Source organism: Oncorhynchus gorbuscha, linkage group LG12 (genome assembly GCF_021184085.1).
Source record: "Oncorhynchus gorbuscha isolate QuinsamMale2020 ecotype Even-year linkage group LG12, OgorEven_v1.0, whole genome shotgun sequence".
Taxonomy (NCBI): domain Eukaryota; kingdom Metazoa; phylum Chordata; class Actinopteri; order Salmoniformes; family Salmonidae; genus Oncorhynchus; species Oncorhynchus gorbuscha.
This window is the reverse complement of record NC_060184.1, coordinates 77,130,317-77,157,711: the sequence shown is the minus strand read 5'-3', so window position 1 is coordinate 77,157,711 and position 27,395 is coordinate 77,130,317. Positions and strand designations below refer to the sequence as shown.

The 27,395-nt window shown below is 44.8% G+C and overlaps 1 protein-coding gene across 3 annotated transcripts in view; it reads right to left on the bottom strand.

Annotated features, from left to right (window-relative positions):
- The window catches only part of LOC123991414 (TGF-beta receptor type-1-like), an 83,292-nt gene that overhangs the window by 30,255 nt on the left and 25,642 nt on the right, over positions 1-27,395 (bottom strand). For all 3 annotated transcript variants that reach the window (XM_046292990.1, XM_046292991.1, XM_046292992.1), the window contains exon 2: positions 11,943-12,191. In XM_046292990.1, the coding sequence (XP_046148946.1) occupies positions 11,943-12,191 (249 nt within the window). The remainder of the gene's footprint in view (positions 1-11,942; positions 12,192-27,395) is intronic.

Below are 27,395 nucleotides of genomic sequence, written 5' to 3'. Positions count from 1 at the left end.
GTCCCAACCTTCGCTCTCTCTCCCCCGCTACTCTCTCCTCTTCCATCCTATCATCTCTTCCCTCCGCTCAAACCTTCTCCAACCTATCTCCTGATTCTGCCTCCTCAACCCTCCTCTCCTCCCTCTCTGCATCCCTTGACTCTCTATGTCCCCTATCCTCCAGGCCGGCTCGGTCCTCCCCTCCCACTCCGTGGCTCGATGACTCATTGCGAGCTCACAGAACAGGGCTCCGGGCAGCCGAGCGGAAATGGAGGAAAACTCGCCTCCCTGCGGACCTGGCATCCTTTCACTCCCTCCTCTCTACATTTTCCTCCTCTGTCTCTGCTGCTAAAGCCACTTTCTACCACGCTAAATTCCAAGCATCTGCCTCTAACCCTAGGAAGCTCTTTGCCACCTTCTCCTCCCTCCTGAATCCTCCGCCCCCCCCCCTCCTCCCTCTCTGCAGATGACTTCGTCAACCATTTTGAAAAGAAGGTCGACGACATCCGATCCTCGTTTGCTAAGTCAAACGACACCGCTGGTTCTGCTCACACTGCCCTACCCTGTGCTCTGACCTCTTTCTCCCCTCTCTCTCCAGATGAAATCTCGCGTCTTGTGACGGCCGGCCGCCCAACAACCTGCCCGCTTGACCCTATCCCCTCCTCTCTTCTCCAGACCATTTCCGGAGACCTTCTCCCTTACCTCACCTCGCTCATCAACTCATCCCTGACCGCTGGCTACGTCCCTTCCGTCTTCAAGAGAGCGAGAGTTGCACCCCTTCTGAAAAAACCTACACTCGATCCCTCCGATGTCAACAATTACAGACCAGTATCCCTTCTTTCTTTTCTCTCCAAAACTCTTGAACGTGCCGTCCTTGGCCAGCTCTCCCGCTATCTCTCTCTGAATGACCTTCTTGATCCAAATCAGTCAGGTTTCAAGACTAGTCATTCAACTGAGACTGCTCTCCTCTGTATCACGGAGGCGCTCCGCACTGCTAAAGCTAACTCTCTCTCCTCTGCTCTCATCCTTCTAGATCTATCGGCTGCCTTCGATACTGTGAACCATCAGATCCTCCTCTCCACCCTCTCCGAGTTGGGCATCTCCGGCGCGGCCCACGCTTGGATTGCGTCCTACCTGACAGGTCGCTCCTACCAGGTGGCGTGGCGAGAATCTGTCTCCTCACCACGCGCTCTCACCACTGGTGTCCCCCAGGGCTCTGTTCTTGGCCCTCTCCTATTCTCGCTATACACCAAGTCACTTGGCTCTGTCATAACCTCACATGGTCTCTCTTATCATTGCTATGCAGACGACACACAATTAATCTTCTCCTTTCCCCCTTCTGATGACCAGGTGGCGAATCGCATCTCTGCATGTCTGGCAGACATATCAGTGTGGATGACGGATCACCACCTCAAGCTGAAACTAGGCAAGACGGAGCTGCTCTTCCTCCCGGGGAAGGACTGCCCGTTCCATGATCTCGCCATCACGGTTGACAACTCCATTGTGTCCTCCTCCCAGAGCGCCAAGAACCTTGGCGTGATCCTGGACAACACCCTGTCGTTCTCAACCAACATCAAGGCGGTGGCCCGTTCCTGTAGGTTCATGCTCTACAACATCCGCAGAGAACGACCCTGCCTCACACAGGAAGCGGCGCAGGTCCTAATCCAGGCACTTGTCATCTCCCGTCTGGATTACTGCAACTCGCTGTTGGCTGGGCTCCCTGCCTGTGCCATTAAACCCCTTCAACTCATCCAGAACGCCGCAGCCCGTCTGGTGTTCAACCTTCCCAAGTTCTCTCACGTCACCCCGCTCCTCCGTTCTCTCCACTGGCTTCCAGTTGAAGCTCGCATCTGCTACAAGACCATGGTGCTTGCCTACGGAGCTGTGAGGGGAACGGCACCTCAGTACCTCCAGGCTCTGATCAGGCCCTACACCCAAACAAGGGCACTGCGTTCATCCACCTCTGGCCTGCTCGCCTCCCTACCACTGAGGAAGTACAGCTCCCGCTCTGCCCAGTCAAAACTGTTCGCTGCCCTGGCCCCCCAATGGTGGAACAAACTCCCTCACGACGCCAGGACAGCGGAGTCAATCACCACCTTCCGGAGACACCTGAAACCCCACCTCTTTAAGGAATACCTAGGATAGGATAAGTAATCCCTCTCACCCCCCTAAGTTTTAGATGCACTATTGTTAAGTGACTGTCCCACTGGATGTCATAAGGTGAATGCACCAATTTGTAAGTCGCTCTGGATAAGAGCGTCTGCTAAATGACTTAAATGTAATGTAAATGTAAATCAAGCATTTTATATAGTTTCAAAATAAAATAAAGCAACAATTGAATAATTTGCATAAAACATGTACAAAAAAAAACAGGACTTAATTAATTTATTACAAAAAGTAAGTTAACTAACTTTTCTTTGAGGAAAAGATCATGATTATTAGAAAGCAAATTACGGACTCCTCTTTAAATCTGCGTATTCCTTCAAAGCTCAGTTGTCCTGAGTCTGCACAACTCTGCCAGGACCTAGGATCAAGAGAGACACTCAAGTGTTTTAGTACTATATCTCTTGACACAATGATGAAAATAATCATGGACTCTAAACCTTCAAGCTGCCTACTGGACCCTATTCCAACAAAACTACTGAAAGAGCTGCTTCCTGTGTTTGGCCCTCCTATGTTGAACATAATAAAACGGCTCTCTATCCACCGGATGTGTACCAAACTCAATAACAGTGGCAGTAATAAAGCCTCTCTTGAAAAAGCCAAAGCGTGACCCAGAAAATTAAAAAAAAAACTTGAATCTTCCGTTCCTCTCCAAAAATTTAGAAAAATCTGTTGTGCAGCAACTCACTGCATTCCTGAAGACAAACAATGTATACGAAATGCTTCAGTCTGGTTTTAGACCCCATCGTAGCACTGAGACTGCACTTGAAGGTGGTAAATGACCTTTTAATGACATCAGACCGAGGCTCTGCATCTGTCCTCGTGCTCCTAAACCTTAGTGCTGCTTTTGATACCATCAATCACCACATTCTTTTGGAGAGATTGGAAACCCAAATTGGTCTACACGGACAAGTTTTGGCCTGGTTTAGATCTTATCTGTCGGAAAGATATCAGTTTGTCTCTGTGAATGGTTTGTTTTCTGACAAATCAACTATAAATGTCAGTGTTCCTCAAGGTTCTGTTTTAGGACCACTATTGTTTTCACTATATATTTGACCTCTTGGGGATGTCATTCGAAAACATAATGTTAACTTCATTGCTATGGGGATGACACACAGCTGTACATTTCAATGAAACATGGTGAAGCCCCAAAATTGCCCTTGCTAGAAGCCTGTGTTTCAGACATAAGGAAGTGGATGGCTGCAAACGTTCCACTTTTAAACTCGGACAAAACAGAGATGCTTGTTCTAGGTCCCAAGAAACAAAGAGATCTTCTGTTGAATATGACAATTAGTCTTGACGGTTGTACAGTCGTCTCAAATAAAAAATGTGAAGGACCTCTGCGTAACTCTGGACCCTGATCTCTCTTTTGACGAACTTATCAAGACTGTTTCAAGGACAGCTTTTTTCCATCTACGTAACCCTGCAAAAATCAGAAACTTTCTGTCCAAAAATGATGCAGAAAAATTAATCCATGCTTTTGATACTTCTAGGTTAGACTACGGCAATGCCATACTTTTCGGCTACCCGGATAAAGCACTAAATAAACTTCAGTTAGTGCTAAATACGGCTGCTAGAATGCTGACTAGAACCCCCCAAAAATGATCATATTACTCCAGTGCTAGCCTCCCTACACAGGTTTCCAGTTAAGGCAAGGGCTGATTTCAAGGTTTTACTGCTAACCTACAAAGCATTACATGGGCTTGCTCCTACCTATCTTTCCGATTTAGTCCTGCCGTACATACCTACATGTACGCTACATTCACAAGACGCAGGCCTCCTAATTGGCCCTAGAATTTCTAAGCAAACAGCTGGAGGCAGGGCTTTCTCCTATAGAGCTCCATTTTTATGGAATGGTCTGCCTACTCTTGTGAGAGACGCAGACTCGGTCTCAACCTTTAAGTCTTTACTGAAGACTCTTCAGTAGGTCATATGATTGAGTGTAGTCTGGCCCAGGAGTGTGAAGGTGAATGGAAAGGCTCTGGAGTAATGAGCCACCCTTGCTGTCTCTGCCTGACCGGTTCCCCTCTCTCCACTGGGATTCTCTGCCTCTAACCCTATTACATGGGCTGAGTCACTGGCTTACTGGTGCTCTTCCATGCCGTCCCTAGGAGGGGTGCGTCACTTGAGTGGGTTTAGTCACTGACGTGATCTTCTTGTCTGAGTTGGCGCCCCCACACCCTGGGCTGTGCCATGGCGGAGATCTTTGTGGGCTATACACGTCCTCGTCTCAGGATGGTAAGTTGGTGGTTGAAGATATCCCTCTAGTGGTGTGGGGACTATTCTTTGGCAAAGCGGGTGGGGTTATATCCTGCCTGTTTGGCCCTGTCCGGTGGTATCATCAGATGGGGCCACAGTGTCTCCTGACCCCTCCTGTCTCAGCCTCCAGTATTTTATGTGTCGGAGGGCTAGGTTTAGTCTGTTTTATCTGGAGTATTTAACCTGTCTTATCCGGTGTCCTGTGTGAATTTAAGTATGCTCCCTCTAATTCTCTCTCTCTGAGGACCTGAGCCCTAGGACCATGCCTCAGGCATGATGACTCCTTGCTGTCCCCAGTCCACCTGGCCGTGCTGCTGCTCCAGTTTCAACTGTTCTGTCTGCGGTTATGGAACCCTGACCTGTTCACCGGATGTGCTACCTGTCCCAGACCTGCTGTTTTCAACTCTCTAGAGACAGCAGGAGTGGTAGAGATACTCTCAATGATCGGCTATGAAAAGCCAACTGACATTTACTCCAGAGGTGCTGACTTGCTGCACCGTCGACAACTACTGTGATTATTATTATTTGACCATACTGGTAATTTATGAACATTTGAACATCTTGGCCATGTTCTGTTATAAGCTCCACCTGACATAGCCAGAAGAGGACTGGCCACCCCTCATAGCCTGGTTCCTCTGTAGGTTTCTTCCTGGGTTTTGGCCTTTCTCTGGAGTTTTTCCTAGCCACCGTGCTTCTACACCTGCATTGCTTGCTGTTGGGGTTTTAGGCTGGGTTTCTGTACAGCACTTTGAGATGTCAGCTGATGTAAGAAGGGCTATATAAATACATTTGATTTGATTTGTCCTTACTCAAGATTGACAGGAGCTCGCCAAAAAGAAGACAATGAATAAATGGGCAACTCGTAAATGGAATGAAATAAACCAAGTGTCGCCGAGGTTGTATGCTCTGCAAATAATGTGTCCACTCCTACAATGAAGACTGTAATAATAATAATAAATAATAACATATTGAACTCATTAACTTCTTTGGGACTCGGGGGCAGTATTGAGTAGCTTGGATAATAAGGTGCCCAGAGTAAACTGCCTGCTACTCAGGCCCAAAAGCTAGACTATGCATATAATTAGTAGATTTGGATAGAAAACACTGAAGTTTCTAAAAAAACTCTTTGAATGATGTATGTGAGTATAACAGAACTCATATGGCAGGCAAAAACCTGAGAAAAAATCCAACCAGGAAGTGGGAAATCTGAGGTTTGTAGTTTTTCCAACTCATTGCCTATCGAATATACAGTGTCTGTCGGGACATATTGCACTTCCTATGGCTTCCACTAGATGTCAACAGTCTTTAGAACTTTGTTTGAGGCTTCTACTGTGAAGGGGGAGAGAATGAGAGCCGTTTCAACCGGGTGTCTGGCAGAGAGCCATGAGGTCAGTCTCGCGCACGCCCGTGAGAGTTAGCTGCGTTCCATTGCAGTTCTAAAGACAAAGGAATTGTCCGGTTGAAACATTATTGAAAATGTATGATAAGAAGATCCTAAAGATTGATTCTATACATCGTTTGACATGTTTCTACGAACTGTAATATAACTTTTTGGACTTTTCGTCTGAACTTTCGCCTGGACTTGCCCGCGCCTCGTGAGTTTGGATTTGTGAACTAAACGCTCAAACAAAAAGGAGGTATTTGGACATAAATGTTGAATTTTATCGAACAAAACAAACATTTATTGTGGAACTGAGAATCCTGGAAGTGCATTCTGATGAAGATCATCAAAGGTAAGTGAATATTTATAATGCTATTTCTGACTTTTGTGACATCTCTCCTTATTTGGAAATTGGCTGTATGTTTATCTGTGGCTAGGTGCTGACCTAACATAATCGCAAGGTGTGCTTTCGCGGTAAAGCCTTTTTTAAATCTGACACAGTGGTTGCATTAACTTCTTGAATATAGGGGGCGCTATTTTAATTTTTGGATGAAAAACGTTCCCATTTTAAACAAGACATTTTGTCCCGAAAAGATGCTCGACTATGCATATAATTGACATATTTGGAAAGAAAACACTGACGTTTCCAAAACTGCAAAGATATTGTCTGTGAGTGCCACATAACTGATGTTACAGAAAAAAAACAGATAAAAATCCAATCAGGAAGTGCCGCATTTTTTGACACCGCCTCATGGCAATGACTCCTTATATGGCTGTGGAGGAGCTAGGAGTCAGCTTACGTTTTCCACGTTTTCCCCAAGGTGTCTGCAGGTTTTGGGGTTTTAGTAGGCATTGGGATTGTGGCTGAGTAGGGGTGTAGCATAGGCTTGGCTGCCTGAGGCGGTTCTCAATCAGAGTCAGGTGACTCTCGTTGTCTCTGATTGGGAACCATATTTAGGTAGCCTGGGTTTCACAGTGTATTTTGTGGGTGATTGTTCCTGTCTCGGTGTTCGTTATTATCACCAGATATGCGAAAACCTACACAGCCTTCAGTTTGTTGTTTTTGTATTGTTCGTGTTTTTTCTTTAATAAATATGTATCAAACTAACCATGCTGAATTTTGGTCCGACTCTCCTTCAACGGAAGAAAGCCGTTACACATGCATAACACTTGTATCTTTTATCAATGTTTATTAGGAGTATTTCTGCAATTTGATGTGGCTCTCTGCACTTTCACTGGATGTTTGTTTGAGACAATGCATTTCTGAACAGAACACACCAATTTAAAATGAGGTTTTTGGACATAAAGATTAACTTTACCGAACAAAATACACATTTATTGTGTAACATATCAATGTGAGTGCCATCTGATGAAGATCAAAGGTTAGCGATTAATTTAATCACCATTTCTGACTTTAATGAAGGCTCTCCTTGGCTGGAAAATTGCTTTATGGTTTCTTTTTACATAATCGTTTTGTGTGCTTTTTATTTATTTATTTATTTTTATTTTACCTTTATTTAACTAGGCAAGTCAGTTAAGAACAAATTCTTATTTTCAATGACGGCCTAGGAACAGTGGGTTAACTGCCTGTTCAGGGGCAGAACGACAGATTTGTACCTTGTCAGTTCGGGGGTTTGAACTTGCAACCTTCCGGTTACTAGTCCAACGCTCTAACCACTAGGCTACCCTGCCGTAAAGCCTATTTGAAATCGGACACTGTGGCTGGATTTACAAGAAGTTTATATTTAAAATGGTGTAAAATACTTGCATGTTTGAGGATTTTTAATTTTGGGATTTCTGTTGTTTTTTTAAATTTGGCGCCCTGCAATTTCACCAGCTGTTGTGCGAGGTGGGACGCTAGCCACATATCCCAGAGAGGTTAACATAAATGACAAATTCCCATAACCAAATAAACTTTGTAGATGAGAAATTATGGTAATTAAGGATAAATGTACTACTGGTGATACTGGTGTGCCCCCGCGGCCTCCGCAGTGGGCTAGTCCATTCTAGTCGCGGGGGCACACCCGTATCACCAGTAGTACATTTATCCTTAATTACCATAATTTACAAAGTAATCTACAAAGTCCATTCAGAGGCGTGAATGAGACAGCTGTCTCGTGTGCCATAATTTAAAATAAATATATGTGCCACTGCTCAACTAAAATAATCTAAGTCTACCAACAGCCAAATCGACCAAACGACGTCAGCCCTACATACATGTGTCACGTAAAGAGAGCAAGGGTTGAGGGACTAGGAAATGTTTATCCTAAACAAATGAGGGATTAACGTAACAGAACTTCAGTCAGAAATGTCTGTAATGTTTCAGCAACACGGACAGCACAATACACATTGTTAATGTTCAGTGGTGGATGCTGCAGCAGGGAGGAGAGAGAGAAAGAACGGGTGCTAGTCACAGTTAAATCACTGTATTTTGTTTAACACCGTGCAGCAAGTCCAAGTCAGGCCCAGCAGAATAAAAATCAATTGCGGGCGGACTCCCTCTAGCCATTTGTGTGTCTTAGTTATTTCATCAAACGGTTGGCTTAAAGCATCAGACAAGCGCATTTAATATAGTTTATTTGATTAATATACATAGGATGTGTTTACTTATGGAAAAATACACGTTTAAACATTTCTACCAATCGATTGGTCAAAAGAAAAGTCTGTTGGTCAACAAAGATGGGCTGTCCCTGACAAAAAACAACAAGTAATGATCATGCTGTTTAATCAGCTTCTTGATATTTCACAGCTGTCGGGTGGATGGATAAGCTTGCCAAATGAGAAATGCGCACTAACAGGGATTTATAAAAATTTGAGGCAAAAAGTTGAGAAATTAGCCTTGTGTGTATGGAAAAATACTGGGATCTTTTATTTCAGCTCATGAAACATGAGACCAACATGGGACCAACACTTCACATGTTGCATTTATATTTTTTTATTCAGTGTAGTTAGTTAAATAGTTAACCAAAGAGTTCACTGTAAAGACGTGTATCATTTTTAACCTGAGAGCTGCTGTGCGAGGGAGAGAGGCTGCTGCAGATGGGCCGCTATGAGATTGGAGCAAGTCGGAGGCAGAGAGAGAACCAGTAGCCAAGGCAACTCGGCTATCTGACTTGAAGCAGACACAATGTTATTTATCATCCCATATACAGTGGGGAGAACAAGTATTTGATACACTGCCGATTTTGCAGGTTTTCCTACTTACAAAGCATGTAGAGGTCTGTAAATGTTATCATAGGTACACTTCAACTGTGAGAGACGGAATCTAAAACAAAAATCCAGAAAATCACATTGTACGATTTTTAAGTAATTAATTTGCATTTTATTGCATGACATAAGTATTTGATCACCTACCAACCAGTAAGAATTCCGGCTCTCACAGACCTGTTAGTTTTTCTTTAAGAAGCCCTCCTGTCCTCCACTCACTACCTATATTAACTGCACGAGGGCAGTCAGGTCTGGAGTGAACCAAGGGCTATATCTGTTCTTAGTTCTATATTTTTTGAACGGAGCATGCATATCTAAGATGGTGAGGAAGTTACTTTTAAAGAAAGACCAGGCATACTCAACTGAGGGGATGAGGTCAATATCCTTCCAGGATACCCGGGCCAGGTCGATTAGAAAGGCCTGCTCGCAGAAGTGTTTTAGGGAGCGTTTGACAGTGATGAGGGGTGGTCGTTTGACTGCGGACCCATAGCGGATACAGGCAATGAGGCAGTGATCGCTGAGATCCTGGTTGAAGACAGCGGAGGTGTATTTGGAGGGCCAGTTGGTCAAGATAACGTCTATGAGGGTGCCCTTGTTTACAGATTTAGGGTTGTACCTGGTGGGTTCCTTGATGGTTTGTGTGAGATTGAGGGCATCTAGCTTAGATTGTAGGACTGCCGGGGTGTTAAGCATAACCCAGTTTAGGTCACCTAACAGAATAAACTCTGAAGCTAGATGGGAGGGGGGGGCAATCAATTCACAAATGGTGTCCAGGGCACAGTTGGGAGCTGAGGGGGGTCGGTAGCAGGCGGCAACAGTGAGAGACTTATTTCTGGAGAGAGTAATTTTTAAAATTAGTAGTTCGAACTTTTTGGGCATGGACCTGGAAAGTATGACATTACTTTGCAGGCTAACTCCTCCCCATTTTGGCAGTTCTATCGTGACGGAAAATGTTATAGTTGGGTATGGAAATCTCAGAATTTTTGGTGGCCTTCCTAAGCCAGGATTCAGACACGGCAAGGACATCAGGGTTGGCAGAGTGTGCTAAGGCAGTGAGTAAAACAAACTTAGGGAGGAGGCTTCTGATGTTGACATGAATGAAACCAAGGCTTTTCCGATCACAGAAGTCAACAAATGAGGGTGCCTGGGGACATGCAGGGCCTGGGTTTTAATATGGTATATAATATTAAATTGTTTACGTAGGGCTCCCTTGTGAGAGAGACCCTGGTCTCAATGGTGACTCCCTGCTTAAATAAAGTTAAAATATCTTGAATATAAAACTTTTCAGTGTCAAAATAAACAAAAATAAATAATCACAAGTATTCAAATACAGATGTCAGTTCGGCTATACAAATAACCGTGCATATCCCTAATTCCCAGACGGTTATTTCTGTCATAATTCTAATAGTATGATTTCTGTGCAAAGGGCAGTTGTAAAGATTTTTGATGGTGTTGTCGTCGTCGTGCTGGTAGTTCGGAATGGCCAGACAGAAGGGTGGTATGATTATTATAATTGATAGGTAAGGCTACTCAAGATTGGCAAGGAAATAACATACATAATAAGGGACGTGTGTGTGTGTGTGTGTGTGTGTGTGTGTGTGTGTGTGTGTGTGTGTGTGTGTGTGTGTGTGTGTGTGTGTGTGTGTGTGTGTGTGTGTGTGTGTGTGTGTGTGTGTGTGTGTGTGTGTGTGTGTGTGTGTGTGTGTTGCTTGGGAGAGGGGGGGCATATTAACAGTCTTATAGGACGGTTAATATATCCGCCTCCCAACTGAACAACACAATTGACCCGTGGCTTGAATACAAAGTGCATCTATAATCGAATGAATCAACCTTGAACATGAACATTCGTGACAAAATGATCTCAATATTTATAGATACACCAATCAGGGGTAAGGATGCAGAGGTACAAATTAGTCCAGTAATAGAGCAGTTAGGTAACCACACAGCACCTCACTCAAACTGCAATGAATATCAATCCAATCTGTTGTTTCTATCCTTGATGAATTGCCATAGATAGCAGTCCACTCCTGATAACTGCAACAACTTGGATGGATCACAATACAAAAGATAATGCATTTGTAATAGAGACTGGCAAACTGCACTACGTTGGTACAGGGACTGGCAAACTGCACTACGTTGGTACAGGGACTGGCAAACTGCACTACGTTGGTACAGGGACTGGCAAACTGCACTACGTTGGTACAGGGACTGGCAAACTGCACTACGTTGGTACAGGGACTGGCAAACTGCACTACGTTGGTACAGGGACTGGCAAACTGCACTACGCTGGTACAGGGACTGGCAAACTGCACTACGCTGGTACAGGGACTGGCAAACTGCACTACGCTGGTACAGGGACTGGCAAACTGCACTACGCTGGTACAGGGACTGGCAAACTGCACTACGCTGGTACAGGGACTGGCAAACTGCACTACGCTGGTACAGGGACTGGCAAACTGCACTACATTGGTACAGGGACTGGCAAACTGCACTACGTTGGTACAGGGACTGGCAAACTGCACTACGTTGGTACTGGCAAACTGCACTACGTTGGTACTGGCAAACTGCACTACGTTGGTACTGGCAAACTGCACTACGTTGGTACTGGGACTGGCTAACTGCACTACACTGGTACAAGGACTGGCTAACTGCACTACGTTGGTACTGGGACTGGCAAACTGCACTACATTGGTACTGGGACTGGCAAACTGCACTACATTGGTACTGGGACTGGCAAACTGCACTACATTGGTACTGGGACTGGCTAACTGCACTACGTTGGTACTGGGACTGGCTAACTGCACTACCTTGGTACAGGGACTGGCTAACTGCACTACATTTGTACTGGGACTGGCTAACTGCACTAAGTTACTTATCAGGGGTCAGCTCTCTGCTCTCTTGAGATGCACCCATGAGGAAAGGGACTGACTGACAGTGAGAGACTGGGACGGACCTGGGAAGACGCTGAGGTTGGGGTTCTTGTTGCACCAGTCGGAGGCGCAGCACATTGGGTAGATGCCTGTGTCGTCCTTGGTGGAGGGCGCGCAGATGAAGGGGCGGTCACGGGGGATCAGTTCGCTCTCGTGCACGCACATGCTGCGCTCGGTGGTGAGCCGGCTGCCAGACTTCATGACAGTCACGAAGCACAGACCGTCCGTGGTGCACGTAGAGTTGAGACAGCGCTGGCAATAGCACTGCAGGGCTGGAGGGAGAAGAGTGATGGAACATAGAGTTTCAGGTAGAGAGACAGGGGAGGGAGGGGAGGGAACAAGGGGAGGGAACAAGAGACAGGAGATGAATACTAGAGGTCAACCAATTGATTTCAAGTTTATAACAAATCGGTAATCGCCATTTTTGGACGCCGATTACATTGCAGTCCACAAGGAGACTGGGGGGCAGGCTGGCCGCCTGTTACGCAAGTGCAGCAAGGAGCCAAGGTAAAATGCTAGCTAGTATTAAACTTATCTTATAAAAAACTATCAATCTTCACGTATTCACTAGTTAACTACACACGGTTGATGATATTACTAGGTTAACTAGCTTGTCCTGTGTTGCCTGTAATCAATGCGTTGCCTGTTAATTTATCATCGAATCACAGCCTACTTCAACGTCGCCAAACGGGTGATGATTTAACAAAAGCACATTCGTGAAAACCACAATCGTTGCACTAATGTACCTAACCATAAACATAAATGCCTTTCTTATAAATCAATGCACAAATATATTTTTTTAAACCTGCATATTTAGTTTACAGAATTTCATGTTAGCAGTCAATATTAACTAGGGAAATTGTGTCACTTCTCTTGCGTTCAGTGTAAGCAGAGTCAGGGTATATGCAGCAGTTTGGGCTGCCTGGCTCGTTGCAAACTGTGTGAAGACCATTTCTTCCTAACAAAGACCAATTAATTTGCCAGAATTTTATATAATGATGACATAACATTGAAGGTTGTGCAATGCAACAGCAATATTTAGACTTCGGGTTGCCGCCCGATAAAATACGGAACTGTTCCATATTTCACTGAAAGAATAAACGTTTTGTTTTCGAAATGATAGTTTGCAGAGTCGGCCATATTAATGACCTAAGACTAGTATTTCTGTGTGTTTATTATATTATAATCAAGTCTATGATTTGATATAGCAATTTGACTGAGTGGTGGTAGGCAGCAGCAGGCTCGTAAGCATTCATTCAAACAGCACTTTCCTGCGTTTGCCAGCAGCTCCTAGCAATGCTTGAAGCACAGCTCTGTTTATGACTTCAAGCCTATCAACTCCAGAGATTAGGCTGGCAGTACTATAGTGCCTATAAGAACATCCGATAGTCAAAGGTCTATGAAAAACACATGGTAGAAATAGTCCTATAATAACTACAACCTAAAACGTCCTACCTGGGAATATTGAAGACCCATGTTAAAAAGGAACCACCAGCTTTCATATGTTCTCATGTTCTGAGCAAGGAACTGAAACGTTAGCTTTTTTTACATGGCACATATTGCACTTTTACTTTCTTCTCCAACACTGGGTTTTTGCCAAATTTAAACCAAATTGAATATGTTTCATTATTTATTTGAGACCAAATTGATTGATTTATGTTTTATATTAAGTTAAAATAAAATGTGTTCATTGTTCATTCAGTATTGTTGTAATTGTCATTATTTTTTAAATAGGCATGTTAAAAAAAAAAACATAAAAAAAAAAAAAAAACGGCAAATCTGCATTTTTTGGTCCTCCAATAATCGGTATCGGAGATCAAAAATGATAAAATCGGTCGACCTCTAATACCAACAAAAAAATGACTCCAGAATGATTTCTACCCTGCAAAAAGAAACTCAACAAAGCGTATGATAAAATACCAGAGTGCAATATCACATAACAGTGTGTGTGTACACGATACGTGTTCTGAGTGAGTTTACAGCTAAAAACAACAGATAAATAGCTACAGTGCAAAACAAAACAAAAAAACTCAGCCCAGTTTGCTACAATAAACAACAAGTCTTCAACAATGTTCGCTGGTTTCCAAGGTGATCCACCTCGCCACTCGGGGGCTCACTGCCTCTAAGCCAGCTTCCTTGCTCAGCCTTTTTGCAGCCAGGGCACTTGCAGATGAAAAACGTCTCTCTACCTCTGCTAAAAGGTTCAAGATCAAATAAAATTGTATTGTTCACATACACATGGTTAGCAGATGTTAATGCGAGCGTAGGGAAATGACTGTGCTTCTAGTTCCAACAGTAATATCTAATAAGTAATCTAACAATTCCCCAACAACTACCAAATACACACAAATCTAAAAAGGGGTGAAAGATAATAGCAGCAAACAAAGAAACATCCTCTCACTGTCAACTGCATTTATTTTCAGCAAACTTAACATGAGTAAATATTTGTATGAACATAACAAGATTCAACAACTGAGACATAAACTGAACAAGTTCCACAGACATGTGACTAACAGAAATGGAATAATGTGTCCCTGAACAAAGGGGGGGGGGTCAAAATCAACAGTCAGTATCCGGTGTGGCCACCAGCTGCATTAAGAACTGCAGTGCATCTCCTCATGGACTGCACCAGATTTGTCCGTTCTTGCTGTGAGATGTTACCCCACTCTTCCACCAAGGCACGTGCAAGTTCCCAGACATTTCTGGGGGGAATGGCCCTATGCTCCATGGGATTGAGATCCGGGCTCTTCGCTGGACATGGCAGAACACTGATATTCCGGTCTTGCAGGAAATCTTGCACAGAACGAGCAGTATGGCTGGTGGCACTGTCATGCTGGGGGGGTCATGTCAGGATAAGCCTGCAGGAAGGGTACCACATGAGGGAGGAGGATGTCTTCCCTGTAACGCAACGCTCAATCCTTCGACGATAAACACGAATCCAACCATCACCCCTGGTGAAACAAAACCGTGACTCGTCAGTGAAGAGCACTTTTGCCAATCCTGTCTGGTCCAGCGACGGTGGGTTGGTGCCCATAGGCGACATTGTTGCCGGTGATGTCTGATGAGGACCTGCCTTACAACAGGCCTACAAGCCCTCAGTTCAGCCTCTCAACTCTTGTGCGTTCCTGGTGTAACTCAGGCAGTTGTTGCCATCCTGTACCTGTCCCGCAAGTGTGATGTTCGGATGTACCGATCCTGTGCAGGTGTTGTTACACGTGGTCTGCCACTGCGAGGACGGTCAGCTGACCGTCCTGTCTCCCTGTAGCGCTGCAGTCTCACAATACGGACATTGCAATTTATTGCCCTGGCCACATCTGCAGTCCTCATGCCTCCTTGCAGCATGCCTAAGGCACGTTCACGCAGATGAGCAGGGACCCTGGGCATCTTTCTTTTGGTGTTTTTCAGTCCGTAGAAAGGCCTCTTTAGTGTCCTAAATGTTCATAACTGTGACCTTAATTGCCTACCGTCTGTAAGCTGTTAGTGTCTTAACGACCGTTCCACGGGTGCATGTTCATTAATTGTTTATGGTTCATTGAACAAGCATGGGAAACAGTGTTTAAACCCTTAACAACGAAGATCTGTGAAGTCATTTGGTTTATATGGATGCGTTTATATGGATGATCGGCATAGGGAAGGTGCAATAGATGGTATAAAATACATACATTACTCATATCACATGTATATACTGTAAGATATGTAAACATTATTAAAGTGGCATTGTTTACAGTGACTAGTGATCAATGTATTAATGTGGCCAGTGATTGAGTCTCAATGTAGGCAGCAGCCTCTCTGAGTTAGTGATTGCTGTTTAGCAGTCTGACGGCCTTGAGATTGAAAAACAGCTTCTATCTCTCGGTCCCAGCTTTGATGCACCTGTACTGACCTAACCTTCTGGATGGTAGTGGTGTGAACAGGCAGTGGCTCAGGTGGTTGTTGTCCTTGATGATCTTTTTGACCTTCCTGTGACATTGGGTGCTCTAGGTGTCATGGAGGGCAGGTAGTTTGTGATACAGCCCGACAGGATGCTCTCGATTGTGCATCTGTAAAGGTTTGTCAGGGTTTTGGGTGACAAGCCAAATTTCTTCAGCCTCCTCGCCACACTGTCTGTGGTGGTGGACCATTTCAATTTGTCTGTGATGTGAACGCCGAGGAACTTAAAACTTACTACCCTCTCCACTACTGTCCCGTCGATGTTGATCTCTTTTGTTTTGTTGACGTTGAGTGAGAGGTTGTTTTCCTCACACCACACTCAGAGTGTTCTCACCTCCTCCCTGTAGGCCCTCTCGTCGTTGTTGGTAATCAACCCCACTACTGTTGTGTCATCTGCAAACTTGATGATTGAGTTGGAGGCATGCATGGCCACGCAATTGTGGGTGAACAGGGAGTACCTGAGAGGGGTGAGCATGCACCCTTGTGGGGCCCCAGTGTTGAGGGTCAGCAAAGTGGAGATGTTTCCTACCTTCACCACCTGGGGGCGGCCCGCTACAAAGTCCAGGACCCAAATGCACAGGGCGGGGTTGAGACCCAGGGCCTCCAGCTTGATGATGAACTTGGAGGGTACTATGTTGTTGAATGGTGAGCTGTAGTCAAACAAAATTCTTACATGGATATTATTTTTGTCCAGATCGGATAGGGCAGTGTGATGGCAATTTTGTTATCTTTGGACCTGTTGGGGTGGTGTGCAAACTGAATTGGGTCTAGGGTGGCCGGTAAGGTGGAGGTGACATGATCCATGGCTAGCCTCTCAAAGCACTTAAAGATGACAGAAGTGAGTGCTACGGGGCGGTAGTCATTTAGTTCTGCAAACACACCAGCCTGCTGGACTTCGCATGCTCTGAGGAAGAGGCCTGGGATGTCGTCTGGGCCAGCAGCCTTGCGAGGGTTAACACGTTTAAATGTTTTATTCACGTCAGCCACTGAGAAGGAGGGGGGGGTGCAGTCCTTGTTAGCGAGCCGCAACGGTGGCACTGTATTATCTTCAAAGCAGGCAAAGAAGGTGTTTAGTTTGTCTGGAAGCGTGACGTAGTCCGTGATTTCCTGTAGACCCCGCCACATACGTCTCGTGTCTGAGCCGTCAAATTGCGACTCCAACTTGACCCTGTACCAGCATTTTGCTTGTTTGACTGCCTTGCGGCGGGAATAACTACATTGTTTATATTCACACAAGTTTCTAGACCCCTTTCCATAGTTAAATGCGGTGGTTTGCGCTTTCAGTTTTGCGCGAATGCCACCATCCATCCAGGGTTTCTGGTTAGGCTAGGTTTTAGTCTCAGTGAGTACAACATCTCCAATGCACTTCTTTATAAACTCACTCACCGAGTCAGCGTATAGGTCGATGATGTTCTCTGAGGCTGACCGGAACATGTTCCAGTCCGCCTGATCAAAACAATCTTGAAGAGTGGTTTCCAATTGGTCAGACCAGCGTTGAATGGTTATAATCGTCACTGCTACATCCCATTTGAGTTTCTGCCTATAAGGCAGTGGGAGCAAGATGGCATAGTGGTCGGATTTGCCAAAGGGGGGGGGGGGGTTGTATGCATCGCATAAGTTAGAGTAGCACTGGTCAAGAGTATCACCCCTGCACATAGTGCAATCAATATGCTGATAGAATTTATGTAGCCTTGTTCTCAAATATGTTTTGTTAATATCCCCAGCTACAACAAATGCAGCCTCAGGATATACGGTTTCCAATTACATAGAGTCCAGTCAAGTTCCTAGTCTAATGGTATGGTTGTTAGTGAAAGGGGGGAGGGAAATATACAGTTATTTAACCAGTCTCCACCCCAATCATCTACACTGATTGCAAGAAAGGCATTTCACTGTACTTGTGCATGCGACACTAAAAAAGTTTAACTTGATTGAAGTGGATTTAACAGGTGACACCAATAAGGGAGCATGGCCTTGACCTGAATTCACATGGTCAGGCTGTGTCATGGAAAGAGCAGGTGTTCCTAATGTGTTTCACTCTCAGTGCAGATGCGGTACAGCGGTCAAGGGAACTCAACCAAAACAATTGAAATGCGATGGGAATGTCAGGGAAAGATCCCGAGTCTCCTCATTGCCCCCCAGGAAAATGAGCCTATATGTAAGCTATTGTTTCACACTGTGTTGAGGTAAAAAATTAGTATAATTATATATGTATTATACATTTTGTATTCTAGATATGTAGGGGTGTAATAATGTTATGATGTACTGTTCTATATTTTGTTTTTGTATTTACTATGGAACCCCATTAGCTGTTTCCAAGGCAGCAGCTACTCTTCCTGGGGTACAGCAACATTAAGGCAGTTTATTCAAAACACAACATATAAAACAATGAAGCAACATTAAGGCAGTTTATTCAAAACACAACATATAAAACAATGAATGCAAGTGCCTTAATGTGTTTGGACCCCAGGAAGAGTGGGCCTGTAGCTGCTGCCAAGTGTCTTTAGATTTTTGTCAGCTGGAATCTGAAGGGATTTCATAAGTGTCAAAGGCATTTGAAAATAAATACAAAAAAATGTTAATGTCATCGTCACCAATCAACTGCATTAGTTTTTTTTAAACTTCATTTGTGATTGACCACAAGTTCTCAATGGGATTAAGGTCTGGGGAGTTTGGACCCAAAATATCGATGTTTTGTTCCCCACCCGCCAATGATTTCTCTATGCTAGCTATATGCTACCAGCTTATACAAATGGGAGTTAGCATTTAGCAGTCACTTCTACTAAACCTGAAAAGAGACAACTTCTAAATGTTGTGCAGCGAAAACAACCAAATATATAATATATCTCCAAGTCAGATTTTAGTAACCATAGTGGGCCTGTTACAATACAGTCGTGGAGAGAATCACTGACATGTCAGCTGGTCCTTTTGTGGCAGGGCTGAAAAGCAGTGGAAATATTTTTTGGTGATTCAGTTTATTTGCATGGCAAAGAGGGACTTTGCAATTAACTGCAATTAATCTGATCACTCTTCATAACATTCCAGAGCATATGCATATTGCCATCATACAAACTGAGGCAGCAGACTTTGTGAAAATGTATATTTGTGTCATTCAACTTTTGGCCACGACTGTACACCAATTGTGATAGATTTGACGGTAATCCACTTTGTTAGATCAGATATGTTGAATGTGTGCCCTTCCGGCGTCCTTCTTTGAACCCCCCACAGTCTGCGTTCCATTGAGCTCTTTACCACGTCTATTGTAATTTCATGAATGTAAAATGGCTGTGCTTCAGTTTGCACTTCTCCACACAGATAATAAATATTTGCTATCATCTTGATAAATCAGATTCCCTCATTCACGAACAGTGCTGTTTTTTTTTTTTTTTTTTAACCTGGTAGCTAGTTAAAATGCAATATTAACTTCTAGCAAAAAACACAAGGAAATGTAGCAGACTACATTCTTTCTATGCATAGCTCAAAAATACCTTGCTTTTTCATTGTTAGTTCATTTACTCAAAAGACGCGATCAGGATACACAGGGTGAAACTATATTAATTTGGGGACAGTTCGTAACACATACGAAACATTCATGGACATTTAGCTACAGTTCAAGTCAGAAGTTTAAATACATTTAAATTCAGTTTTTCACAATTCCAGATATTTAATCCTCGCAAAACATTCCTGTTTTAGGTCAGTTACCACTTTATTTTAAGAATGTGAAATGTCAGAATAATATTAGAGAGAATTATTTATTTCAGCTTTTATTTCTTTCATCACATTCACTTACATACACTCAATTAGTATTTGGTAGTATTGCCTTTAAATTGTTTAACTTGGCTCAAACGTTCCGGGTAGCCTTCCACAACAACTTGGGTGAATTTTGTCCCATTCCTCCTGACAAAGCTGGTGTAACTGAGTCAGGTTTGTAGGCCTCCTTGCTCACACCCACTTTTTCAGTTCTGCCCACAAATGTTCTATAGGAATGAGGTCGGGGCATTGTGATGGCCACTCCAATACCTTGACTTTGTTGTCCTTAAGCCATTTTGCCACAACTTTGGAAGTTTGCTTGGGGACATTGTCCATTTGGAAGACCCATTTCCGACCAAGTTTTAACTTCCTGACTGATGTCTTGAGACATTGCTTCAATATATCCACGTAATTGTCCTACCTCATGATGCCATCTATTTTGTGAAGTGCACCAGTTCCTCTCCTGCAGCAAAGTACCCCCACAACATGATGCTGCCACCTCCGTGCTTCACGGTAGGAATGGTGTTCTTCGACTAGCTAGCCTCCCCCTTTTTCCTCCAAACATAACGATGGTCATTATGGCAAAACAGTTCAATTTTTTATTATATTTTAAATCATCAGACCAGAGGACATTTCTCCAAAAAGTACGATCTTTGTCCCCATGTGCAGTTGCAAACCGTAGTCTGGCTTTTTTAATGACGGTTTTGGAGCAGTGGCTTCTTCCTTGCTGAGCGACCTTTCAGGTAATTTCGATATAGGACTCGTTTTACTGTGCATATAGATACTTTTGTACCCGTTTCCTCCAGCATCTTCAAAAGGTCCTTTGCTGTTGTTCTGTGATTGATTTGCACTTTTCCCACCAAAGTACGTTCATCTCTAGGAGAAGAACGAGTCTCCTTCCTGAGCGGTATGACGGTTGCGTGGTCCTGTGGTGTATATACTTGCGTACTATTGTTTGTACAGATGAACGTGGTACCTTCAGGCGTTTGGAAATTGCTTCCAAGGATGAACCAAACTTGTGGAGGTCTCCAATATTTTTTCTGAGGTGATCTTGGCTGATTTCTTTAGATTTTCCCATGATGTCAAGGAAAGAGGCACTAAATTTGAAGGTAGGCCTTGATTCCACAGGTACACTTCCAATTGACTAAAATGATGTCAATTAGCCTATCAGAAGCTTTAAAGCCATGACATCATTTTCTGGAATTTTCCATGCTGTATAAAGGCATAGCCAACTTAGTGTATGTAAACTTCTGACCCACTGGAATTGTGATACAGTGAATTACAAGTGAAATAATCTGTAAACAATTGTTGGAAAAATGGCTTGGGTCATGCACAAAGTAGATGTCCTAAACGACTTGGCAAGACACTGGTTTTTTAACAAGAAATTTGTGGAGTGGTTGAAAAATGAGTTTTAATGACTCCAACCTAAGTGTAAACTTCCGACTTCAACTGTATCTAGCTTGATGTTGCTAGCTAATTTGCCCTGGGATATAAAACATTTGCTTATTTTCTTCTGGATCTTTGTAGATTTTCTATGTACAAAGATCCAGCGACCGAGAGACCCATGAGGCAGCGCACAATCGGCCCAGCGTCGTTCAGATTAGGGGAGCCGGCCCGGGATGTCCTTGTCCCATCGCACTCTAGCAACTCCCGTGGCGGCCCGTGCACATGCATGCTGACACGGTGTTTCGCCGACACATTGGTTCGGCTGGCTTCCGGGTTAAGCGAGCAGTGTCGTGTTTCAGAGGACGAATAGCTCTCGACCGTCGCCGTTCCCGAGACCGTACAGGAGTTGCAGCGATGGGACAAGACCAACTACCAATTGGAGAGAAAAAGGGGTAAAAAAAGTACCACATAAAATACATGATAACACAAAGACCAAGTTCTATTTTAGCCCCTGGCTACGCAGACCATCGTGAGCAGTTTGGATGAAATGACTAAATAACATGTGTAAATGTATTTATCCAGCTTGCACACGTAGAACAGATCAGCATGTAAGAGCTTTGCAAACCTGGATTGTACAATATTTGCACATTATCATACAAATTCTTCCATTTCTGTCAAGTTGGTTGTTGATCATTTCTAGACAACCATTTTCAAGAATATTTAAGGCAAAATTGTAACTAGGCCACTCCGGAACATTCACTGTTGTCTTGGTAAGCAACTCCAGTGTATATTTATGGTCATGGGAAAGACACCTTGGCTCTAGAGCCCAATAGACCTGAACTTCCTTGCTTCCCCTCCGATCATAAAACATGAGAAATGTTGTAATTAAGTTAAACAGCACTGCTCTGAACCAACATGGCATGTCAAGGCACTATGATGGAAATCTAGGTTCCAAACCTGTCGCCTATCAGTGATCATTGAAGATAAACTGAGGAAAGAGATTAAATCATTTAGGCTAACAGTGTTGAGACGAGACTAGTCTGTCATGTTTCAGTGTCTGCCAGAACAGCAGGATGGGTGTGACAGACAGAGACAGTCAGGGTTGGGACAAGTTGTCTCAGTCACAGCCTGTTCCTATTCTGGATCTGGGGGGGGGGGGGGGTAACTCACTGCCCGCTTGGAAAATGAATCACAGACACAGCGACTACGGCTACACGAAAACAACACACCGTGTCTCATCTGATCTCAGACCAGTCTTATAAGAGTGACTTTAGGGGTAGTGGCTGGCTGGTCAGTCACACCAGTCTGTTTCTGTCCCTAAAGAGGATGTTGGATATGTGTCAGCTCATCACCTGACCACATGGACTTTGATCAGCTGAATCAAGTGTATAAAGAGCTGGGCTGGATAAAACAAGATACATGCACAGACTTACAGACTACACCCAAGTAGATGACTACAGTAGCTACATGTACAGACTTACAGACTACACCCAAGTAGATTACTACATTTACATTGAAGTTGTTTAGCAGAAGTTCTCATACAGAGTGAATTACGGTCAATGAATTCAACTAAATTCAGTAGGGGGAAACATTTAAATAAATATATAAATAAATAAAACCCTGCTCTCTGTCACTTCCTCCAACCGACTGCTGGCTTGCTGAGATACAAGTCAACAAAAGCTGGCCAGTAAAAACAGCTCTCATGACAAAATATCAACTCCAGGTATAATTGGAATTATTTCCTAATTAATTTCTTAAAATGGCTCCCCCTACTGTTAATCTCAATCGTGTCGAGAGAAAAATAAATAAACCACTCAGCGGAACTGTGGCAATGAGGCAGCCCCAGCTGCAAACAACAGAGGGGTAGGTGTTAGGGGTAAGGTAATAAGGACCCACATATAGCCCAGTCCCCTAGCCCTGGGTAAGGACCCACATATAGCCTAGTCCCCTAGCCCTGGGTAAGGACCCACATATAACCTAGTCCCCTAGCCCTGGGTAAGGACCCACATATAGCCTAGTCCCCTAGCCCTGGGTAAGGACCCACATATAGCCTAGTCCCCTAGCCCTGGGTAAGGACCCACATATAGCCTAGTCCCCTAGCCCTGGGTAAGGACCCACATATAACCTAGTCCCCTAGCCCTGGGTAAGGACCCACATATAGCCCAGTCCCCTAGCCCTGGGTAAGGACCCACATATAGCCCAGTCCCCTAGCCCTGGGTAAGGACCCACATATAGCCCAGTCCCCTAGCCCTGGGTAAGGTAGTAAGGACCCACATATAGCCTAGTCCCCTAGCCCTGGGTAAGGACCCACATATAGCCCAGTCCCCTAGCCCTGGGTAAGGACCCACATATAGCCCAGTCCCCTAGCCCTGGGTAAGGACCCACATATAGCCTAGTCCCCTAGCCCTGGGTAAGGACCCACATATAGCCCAGTCCCCTAGCCCTGGGTAAGGACCCACATATAGCCTAGTCCCCTAGCCCTGGGTAAGGACCCACATATACCCCAGTCCCCTAGCCCTGGGTAAGGACCCACATATAGCCTAGTCCCCTAGCCCTGGGTAAGGACCCACATATAGCCCAGTCCCCTAGCCCTGGGTAAGGACCCACATATAGCCCAGTCCCCTAGCCCTGGGTAAGGACCCACATATAGCCTAGTCCCCTAGCCCTGGGTAAGGACCCACATATAGCCTAGTCCCCTAGCCCTGGGTAAGGACCCACATATAGCCGAGTCCCCTAGCCCTGGGTAAGGACCCACATATAGCCCAGTCCCCTAGCCCTGGGTAAGGACCCACATATAGCCCAGTCCCCTAGCCCTGGGTAAGGACCCACATATAGCCTAGTCCCCTAGCCCTGGGTAAGGACCCACATATAGCCTAGTCCCCTAGCCCTGGGTAAGGACCCACATATAGCCCAGTCCCCTAGCCCTGGGTAAGGACCCACATATAGCCTAGTCCCCTAGCCCTGGGTAAGGACCCACACATAGCCCAGTCCCCTAGCCCTGGGTAAGGTAGTAAGGACCCACATATAGCCTAGTCCCCTAGCCCCAGGTAAAGTAGTAAGGGCATGGTCCAGATATAGCCTAGTCCCTTGGTCAGGATCAGGTACTAAGGGCAGGGCCCACAGAGAGCCTTGTCCTCTAGGTCTGGGTAAGGTAGTAAGGGCCCACATATAGCCCAGTCCCCGAGGTCTGGGTAAGGTAGTAAGGGCCCACATATAGCCCGGTCCCCGAGGTCTGGGCAGCACTGGAGCGTAATAGAAAATCCCCATCAACTGGATAAATGGCCATTTATATCCAACTATTATGTAGGTTGGTATAAATCCCCATCGACTGACGATGAGAGGTCTCCATTATGTAGGTTGGTGGAAATCCCCATCGACTGACGATGAGAGGTCTCCATTATGTAGGTTGGTGGAAATCCCCATCGACTGACGATGAGAGGTCTCCATTATGTAGGTTGGTGGAAATCCCCATCGACTGACGATGAGAGGTCTCCATTATGTAGGTTGGTGGAAATCCCCATCGACTGACGATGAGAGGTCTCCATTATGTAGGTTGGTGGAAATCCCCATCGACTGACGATGAGAGGTCTCCATTATGTAGGTTGGTGGAAATCCCCATCGACTGACGATGAGAGGTCTCCATTATGTAGGTTGGTGGAAATCCCCATCGACTGACGATGAGAGGTCTCCATTATGTAGGTTGGTGGAAATCCCCATCGACTGACGATGAGAGGTCTCCATTATGTAGGTTGGTGGAAATCCCCATCGACTGACGATGAGAGGTCTCCATTATGTAGGTTGGTGGAAATCCCCATCGACTGACGATGAGAGGTCTCCATTATGTAGGTTGGTGGAAATCCCCATCGACTGACGATGAGAGGTCTCCATTATGTAGGTTGGTGAAAAATGTTGTATAATAACAATAATAATCTACCTTCCATCCATCCAACTCCATTACTATGTGAATACTATAGGCCCATAATCGTATCCTGTGGGTACAGCCTCGGGAGCAAGGCATGCGTCACTACTCACAATACGATAAGATGTACGCGTCTAAGTTTACCGTCATTAAGAGGCTTTAAGGGACAACGAGCTAATATCTTGCAATCGACGTCTTAGCATTAAATGATTAAGTTAAATCAAAGATGCACAGTTAGAGACCCATAATATAGGATATGTATATTTTGAATAACATTTTACCATGGGACATTTCACTGAATAATAAAGCAAGGAATGTCTGACGAAAATAATAACAGTGTCTGTAACACAACATCCATAGCACTTACAGTGCAATGAAACACCATCCATAGCTAACTAAATTAAACAGTTCAATATTGCATGCCAGCAGCATACCATCCTGCATACCACTGCAATCTTGCTTCTGAAGCTAAGCAGGGTTGGTCCTGGTGAGTCCCTGGATGGGAGACCAAATGCTGCTGAAAGTGGTGTTGGAGGGCCAGTAGGAGGCACTATTTCCTCTGGTCTAAAATAATATCCCAATCCCTGAGGGCAGTGATTAGGGACAATGCCCTGTGTAGGGTACCGTCTTTCAGATGGGACGTTACACCGGTCTCCTGACTCTCTGCGATCATTAAAGATCCCATGGCACTTATCGTAAGAGTAGGCGTGTTAACCCCGGTGCCCTGGCTAAATTCCCAATCTGGCCCTCAAACCATCATGGTCACCTAATAATCCCCAGTTTACAATTGGCTCATTCATCCCCCTCCTCTCCCCTGTAACTATTCCCCAGGTTGTTGCTGCAACTGAGAATGTGTTCTCAGTCAACTTACCTGGTAAAAGCACGTACAGTACAATAAAACATTCGTAGCACGTACAGTACAATGAAAAACATTCGTAGCACGTACAGTACAATGAAACAACATTCGTAGCACGTACAGTACAATGAAACAACATTCGTAGCACGTACAGTACAATGAAACAACATTCGTAGCACGTACAGTACAATGAAACAACATTCGTAGCACGTACAGTACAATGAAACAACATTCGTAGCACGTACAGTACAATGAAACAACATTCGTAGCACGTACAGTACAATGAAACAACATTCGTAGCACGTACAGTACAATGAAACAACATTCGTAGCACGTACAGTACAATGAAACAACATTCGTAGCACGTACAGTACAATGAAACAACATTCGTAGCACGTACAGTACAATGAAACAACATTCGTAGCACGTACAGTACAATGAAACAACATTCATAGCACGTACAGTACAATGAAACATCAACATTCATAGCACGTACAGTACAATGAAACATCAACATTCATAGCATGTACAATGAAACATCAACATCAACATTCATAGCACGTACAGTACAATGAAACATCAACATTCATAGCATGTACAGTACAATGAAACATCAACATTAATAGCTCTTTATGAACTCTTGAAACAATCCAAATATGACAATTAACTCACATAATTGACTAAATTAATGTTACTAAAAGTTTTCATTAGTCGTCACACCTCTCCTGGCGTCAGTGACCCCGGTAACTTCTGTGAGAAATGTTTCAACCTGGAGACTGCCACCGGCGAAGACGTGACTCTCTCTTGTGAGAAGCAAATATATAGCCATCCATCCAGACAATGCCAAATTGATTCAACACGCCAGGCTCCCACGCTTGCCAAGTCGCGAGTATCCCCTCTCATTCTTCCACTACAGCACCACTCTAGGGCCTTAGCTGCACTCAGAGTAGAGCAAAGCTTGACTCATTCATGCCTGTCTGAGCCCTGCTCGACCTGCCGCCTGGCAGGCAGCAATCCCTTCTCCCGACAACCTAGTCTCATACATACATCCTCGTCTCCTTGCTCTCCCCCCTCATCTCTGCTCCCCCTCATCTCCTTGCTCCCCCCTCATCTCCTTGCTCCCCCCTCATCTCCTTGCTCTCCCCCTCATCTCCTTGCTCTCCCCCTCATCTCCTTGCTCTCCCCCTCCCCCTCATCTCCTTGCTCTCCCCCTCATCTCCTTGCTCTCCCCCCTCATCTCCTTGCTCTCCCCCTCATCTCCTTGCTCCCCCCCCCATCTCCTTGCCCTCAGTCATGACGGCCTCTTGGCTGTATGCCTTTCTCCTTTCTCTATCACGCTCCCTTTTCTTTCCCCACCTGTAGCTGTGTATGGTGCAGTGACCAGCCACATATTATTTATATTTACTTGGGGAGGGGGGGGGGGGTGGAGCAGTTGCCGTACCAGGCGGTGATACAGCCCGAACGGATGCTCTCGATTGTGCATCTGTAAAAGTTCGGGAGTGCTTTTGGTGACAAGCCGAATTTCTTCAGCCTCCTTAGGTTGAAGAGGCGCTGCTGCGCCTTCTTCACCACTCTGTCTGTGTGGGTGGACCAATTCAGTTTGTCCGTGATGTGTACGCCGAGGAACTTAAAACTTAC